At 58.7% G+C, this 6440-nt stretch overlaps 1 protein-coding gene across 1 annotated transcript; it reads left to right on the top strand.

Annotated features, from left to right (window-relative positions):
• The first annotated feature begins 1066 nt into the window (after positions 1-1066).
• Positions 1067-5844, top strand: SOX4 (SRY-box transcription factor 4). Its single transcript, XM_064705173.1, has one exon. It carries the CDS (start codon positions 1965-1967, stop codon positions 3258-3260), a length of 1296 nt encoding a protein of 431 aa, XP_064561243.1. The 5' UTR covers positions 1067-1964; the 3' UTR covers positions 3261-5844.
• Positions 5845-6440: the final 596 nt, after the last annotated feature.

The following is a 6440-nucleotide window of genomic DNA, read 5'->3' as shown; positions in this document are numbered from 1 at the left end:
CAGCGGGGCGGACCGGCAGGGGCACGGCAGCAGCTCCCCCCAGGGCCGGTACCTGCCTGCCGGCTGCGCGCCGCTCCTTCCTCCCTCCCGCGGCGCCTCCCGCTCTCCGGGGACGCGGAGGGGCAGGGCAGGGACCCCCAGCCGCAGCCTCTCCGAGGATCGGGTGCCTCGGTGGCACCGCGGCATGCAGCGAAACGCAGGAGGGGAGTCGGAGGATAAAAACGCGGTAAGGGCAGCGCCCCTTCCTCGCTGCGCGCCGGGGAATTCGGGGCGGGCGGAGGGTTACTCAGCGCCGTGCCCGGTGCCCGCCGCCGGTCCCGTCCCACCCCTGCGCGCTCTGCTCCAGCTCCGTGCGGAGGGGGCGTGACGGCCGCGCCTGGCGGGCGCTTCTCCAGGGCCGGCGACCCCTCCGTGACACTGCGCGTGTGGGCGTGGGGACGGGCGCGGGGCGCCCTGCGGCATTCCCCGGGCAGCGCTGCCCGCTGGGCTTGCGGCGGCTGCGGGAGCGGCCTCCCGGCCCTTTGTGCGGGCAGGTGTCCCCGCTCGCCGCCCCGCGCGGGGGCGGGACGCCTTCATTCCCCGCTCTCCCTTTCTTTCTCTCTTCTTTTTTTTTTAATTATTGGTATTATGATGATTTTTGCTGATTTCCTGATTTTTCCCCCCCGGCAGGGAGGGGGGGGGGAGGAGCGCGGCCGGGGGGCGGGGGCCGGGGGGCCGCGGGCACGTGCGCGGCGAGGCGCGGGGCGGCGCGCGGCGCTGCCCTCCTGCCCCTTTTAAAAAGTTCGCCCCGCCGCCGGGAATGAGGTCAGCGCGGGCGCTTCCCATTGCACGCGGCCATTATTACCGCTCCGCGCCGGCCGCCAATCCCGGGGCGGCGGGCGGGGCTTGGCACGCGGAGGGCGTTGGATACAGCGCGCCATTGGCCGCGGGGCGGGCTGCGAAAGGATAAAGCGGCGCGGGGCGGGCGCGGGGTCCGCTCTCAGCTGCGGCCGGCGGAGCGCGGCGTGCGGGGGGCGCGGGGCAGCGCCCGGCGGGCGAGCGCGGGGGGCGGCGGCGGCTCCGCGGGGCTCCGCGCGCGCGGAGCGGCAGCAGCGGCGGCACCGCCGTCGGCGGAGGACGAAGGAGGAGAACGGAGCTGGGCGCCCGGCTCGCCGCTCTTCCTGCCGGGGACGTACACACTCGTTCATGCACGAGCGCTTTTTTATTTTTCTTTTTTTACGGCGATTTTTTCAATTATTATTTTTGCCTTCTTATTTCTTTTTTCTTTTTTATTTTTTTCTCCATTTTTTTTGCCTTATCCCGAGGGGTTTCCTTGTCGCTCGGTACCTCGCAACTGCCAAATCCAACCTGCACAAACTCCTGGCCACCGACCCCGCCGCCACCACGGGTCCTGGAGCCGGGATTTTCGGGGCTTCGGGGGCGCGCCGCCTCCCCCCTCCCCCGCGGCGGTGCACGCTGGCCGTGCCCAGCGCTGAGAGACTTTCGGCGGCAGGAGTGCCGCTCTCCTGAAACGCCGCGGGCAGGCGGAACGCGCTTGTGAACTGGACCAGCTGCTTCGGGGAGGGGGGAAACCCGATGTGGTGAGGAAAAAAAGCAGACCGACACCCCCCTCCAAAAAAAAAAGCAACCCAAAAAAGCCCAACACCCCAAGAAAAAAAAAAAAGCAAACTTGGACGGGCGGCTCGGGGCGCTGCTTTTGCAGAAACTCTTGTCTGACCGCGGGCGGCCCCGCCGCTCCTGCTGCTCCTACTGCTGCCGCTGCCTCGAGGGGGAGAGGACCGCGCCGCCGGGGACGAGGCGCCGGTGTGGAAGTACAAGTGGTGCGGGGAGCGGGGGCGCGGCCGCGGGGGGCTGCGCCGTCCCGGTGCCGCTGTGAGAAGTTGCGCGCCCTGCCCCGCGCCGGAGCGGCGCTGAGCTCCGGAGCGGCGCTGAGCCCCGGCGAGCCCCCCGCCGCCGCCGCCGCGATGGTGCAGCAGACCAACACGGCGGAGAACACGGAGGCGCTGCTGGCCGCCGAGACCTCCGACTCCGGGGCCGGCATCGAGCTGGGCATCGCCTCCTCCCCCACGCCGGGTTCCACCGCCTCCACGGGGGGCAAGGCGGATGACCCGAGCTGGTGCAAGACACCCAGCGGGCACATAAAGCGGCCCATGAACGCCTTCATGGTATGGTCACAGATCGAGCGGCGAAAGATCATGGAGCAGTCCCCCGACATGCACAACGCGGAGATCTCCAAGCGCCTGGGCAAGCGCTGGAAGCTGCTCAAGGACAGCGACAAGATCCCCTTCATCCGGGAGGCGGAGCGGCTGCGCCTCAAGCACATGGCGGACTATCCTGACTACAAGTACCGGCCCAGGAAGAAGGTGAAGTCGGGCAACAGCTCCGCCAAGCCCGGCGACAAGGCGGACAAGGGCGGCGGGGGCGGCGCCGGCGGGGGCAGCGCGGGCGGCGGCTCCGGCGGCCCCGCGGCCCCCGCCAAGCCCGCCCCGAAGAAGGGCGGCGGCGGCGGCTCCAAGCCCTCCCCCGCGGGCGGCGGCGGCGCGGGCGGCAAGCCCCACGGCAAGGCGGCGGGGGGCAAGGCCGCCCCGTTCCCCGGGGAGCCCTCGGCCGCGCTGCTGCCGCCCGAGCACCAGGCGCTCTACAAGCCCCGGGGGGCGGCGGGCGCGCCCTCGGGACCCGGCAAGCCGCTCGCCGAGAAGAAGCTGAAGCGGGTCTACATCTTCGGGAGCGGGCAGGCGGCGGCCGCCTCCGCCTCCCCCGGCGGCGCCGTGCCCGGCAGCCCCACGCTGAGCAGCTCGGCGGAGGCCGGCGACCCCTTGAGCCTCTACGAGGAGGGGGGCGGCGGCGCAGGCCGGCCCGACGGGGACTGCGGCGGCGTCGCCTGCCCCTCGCCCTCTGGCTCCGGCTCGCCCTCGGATCACCGCAGCTACACCAGCTTGCGCGCCTCCTCCCCGGCCCCCTCGACGGCGCATTCCTCCTCCGCGTCCTCCCACTCCTCCTCCTCTTCCTCCTCCGGCTCCTCTTCGTCGGACGACGAGTTTGAGGACGACCTCTTGGACCTGAACCCCAGCCCCGGCTTTGAGAGCATGTCCCTGGGCAGCTTCAGCTCCTCGGTGCTCGACCGGGACCTGGATTTTAACTTCGAGCCCGGCTCGGGCTCGCACTTTGAGTTCCCGGACTATTGCACGCCGGAGGTAAGTGAGATGATCTCGGGGGACTGGCTGGAGTCCAGCATTTCCAACCTGGTCTTCACTTACTGAGGCGAGAGCCGGGCCCTGCTGCAGGAGGCACCGGCGCGCGTGGCTGTCGGCAGGACTCGCCCACCCCGCCGGGCGCTTTTGTGTCTTTTTCTGTTTTGTTTGGTGTTTGTGTTTTGGGATTTTTTTTTTTTTTTGAGGGGGGAGGAAGTGTTTTGTTTGTTTCTGGGAAGGGGCTGTTGAAAGACTGCTTCTTGAGCTTGGGGAAGGAGCGGGATCGCCCTCTCCTTGCGGAAAGGCCAGCAGTCCCCTTCCTCCGGCTGCAGACGGACCCGCACACGCCCCCTCCGAGAGAGGAGCCTGACGGTGCTTTTTGAGAGACTGGCGGGAGCGAGACACTGTCCTTTTCCCTTTTTTTATTTCCTGAAAAGAGAGACAGAGGAAGGGGGAGGGAGGGGAAACCACACACACCTCTGGGTTCTTTGTTATTGCCCATTTTATACGAATAAAGAGGAGGGGGAGCGATGCGTTGTGCTGAGCGCGCACTGGATGTCTTGAGCATTCGCCCTTTCCAATGAAAGAGCGATCAGAACTGCTTGGGAAAAAAAAAAAAAAAAAGAACAGAAAATCCACCCAAATCCTTTGCAAGGTTCACGTTTGTGGGGAGGAATCCTGTCCCGGTTTCTTCTGCGGTGAGAAGAGGCAACAATGCTGGGAGAAGGAGGAGGAGGAGGTGGATGGAGCTGGACTGAGATCCTAGTGAAGCGGAGAAGAGCCAGACTTACACTTGAGAGCTGTCTTGGAAATACGGTGGGGGTAAATAATAATAAACTGAAATGGATTTGCACGTACAGATAAGGTGGCGGCAGCGCTTTTCTCAGTCACCTCATGTAATATGTAGAGAGAAAAATAAGGCTGAAACTTCAAGAACACTGAAAACTTCTTTTGAAACAGAGACCGAATGGGAACAGTTTCTGTCGTGATGTGGTACAGGGGAAACTGAGGGCAATGGCTTTTGCAAAAAAAAAAAGAGAAAAAAAACAAACCTGAAAATACAAAAAAAGTAGTTTTTTTCTTCTTACTCAGAATCGTGATGGTGTTGGATTATTTCACTGGTGGGGTTTAATATAGCATGTTATACTGTCTATCTTTTCAAGATTTCTGTAAGACTGTTGAACAGTTTGAAAAAAACAAAACTAGTGTTAGGATAATATCAAAGCAGATAGATGGCGCTATGTTTGATTCCTACAAAAATATCACCAGCTTTTTTTCATTCTTAACTCTTTAAAGGATTCAAACGCAACTCAAATCTGTGCTGGACTTTAAAAAAATGAAAATTCAGGACCAAATTTTTTCTCAGAGTATGTATGTGTTTGTTCCTTATAGCTGTAAATGAAAAGACTGTTTTTTCTCACCGATGCTCCATCCTCGTATTGTTTTTTTTTTTTCCTTGTAAATGTAATCGGATGCCATTTTATAAGTGGACGTATTTATACTGGCCAAACATTTTTGACTTTGTATTTCTTTGTCCTTTTTTGGTAGTTCTCGTTGTTACCCGCACCATTTTTATGTCTCCTTCACTGAAGGGCTAGAGTTTTAACTTTTAATTTTTTATATTTAAATGTAGACTTTTGACACTTTTAAAAACAAAAAGAGAAGAGAGATGAAAACGTTTGATTATTTTCTCAGTGTATTTTTGTAAAAAATATATAAAGGGGGTGTAAATCGGTGTAAATCGCTGTTTGGATTTCCTGATTTTAACAACAGGGCCGCTGGTTAGTCTCTCACACGCGTGTGCGCGCTCACGCTCACTCACACTCTCACACACCCACGAATCAGCCCCTATTTTGTCCATGTTTACACTCCAATCTGCAGGCATCTTAAAGTGACAGCATCCCTCGCCGCCCCCGCCGCTGCCGCTCCGCAGCCCCCGCTCTCGGCGGAGGGGCGGCCGGGGCGCGGGGGAAGGGATTGGCGCTGGGTGCTACCGTCTGGGGAGCCGCCTGGCCCCGCATGAATGAAGCAACTGGTGCATTCACACAGAAGGGATCCTGTACCTTTAACTTGTAAACCACATCTTTTGCACTTTTTTTCTAAGCAAAAACGTGCCGTTTAAACCACTGGATCTATCGAAATGCCGGTTTGAGTTCGCGACACTATGTACTGCGTTTTTCATTCTTGTATTTGACTATTTAATCCTTTCTATTTGTCGCTAAATATAATTGTTTTAGTCTCTTATGGCATGATGATAGCATATGTATTCAGGTTTATAGCTGTTGTGTTTAAGATGAAGAAAGTGAAAACATCTTTGTACATTTAAGTCTGTATTATAATAAGCAAAAAAGAAGATTGTGTGTTTATGTATGTTAATATAACATGACAGGCACTAGGACGTCTGCCTAATGAGGTGGTTCCGTTAAGGGTTTAACTTTTTTGTTCTTTTTTTTTGTTCTTTTTTTGGTCATCCATCCTGTGCAATATGCTGTGTAGATTTTTTTTTTTTTTTTTTGTTCTACGGTCCCCCACAGCACAACGTGGGGAAAGGAAAAAAAAAAGAAAAAAAATCATGCCAGCTAACCATGTCAAGTTCACTGCCTGTCAGATTGTTGATATACCTTCTGTAAATAACCTCTCTTTTGTTTTGTTTTTTTTTTCCTTTTTTTTTTTTTTTTTTTTTTTTTCTTCGGGAAGGAAATAAAATCAGCTGGAACTGAACCCTAACACCGGGCTGCCCTTGTCGTCATTGCTACGCCCCCAGCCCCCTCGGGGCAGGTGTGTTTTGGCTCTCGGGAGGGGCCGGCGAGGGAGGGAGGGGCGGCCGCGCTGCCGAACCGCCCACCCGGCACCGGGGCACGGTTGGGGAGCGGCGCCGGTACCGCTGGGGCTCCGGGGCAAGGGGGTCCCGATCTCCCGGGGGCTCGCCCTGGGAAATAAGATTATTTTCCCTTTAAGAGATTCCACCTCCCCTCACGTTTTCCCTTCTGCCCTGGCGATCCCGGTAAAAACGAGCGAGCGGCAGTGGGGCCCCGCCGCCCACACCCCACACCCCCCCATCCAAAATAGTTTCTCCGGGACACTTTAATGAAGATTTCCTAAGGCAAAGAGTAAGCAGAACCCGGCCGTCAGCTGTCGGGAGGCTGGGGGCTCGTAGGGAGGTCCTTGTCCCCTCCTCCCCGCCAGACGGGGCCCAGGCCGGTGACCCCGCTGGGTTTCGACGTCTCGGGTGCCCGCCTGCATTCCCTT

The sequence above is a fragment of the Zonotrichia leucophrys genome, chromosome 2, assembly GCF_028769735.1.
Source record: "Zonotrichia leucophrys gambelii isolate GWCS_2022_RI chromosome 2, RI_Zleu_2.0, whole genome shotgun sequence".
Lineage (NCBI taxonomy): Eukaryota > Metazoa > Chordata > Aves > Passeriformes > Passerellidae > Zonotrichia > Zonotrichia leucophrys.
This window is presented reverse-complemented; position numbering and strand designations above follow the sequence as displayed.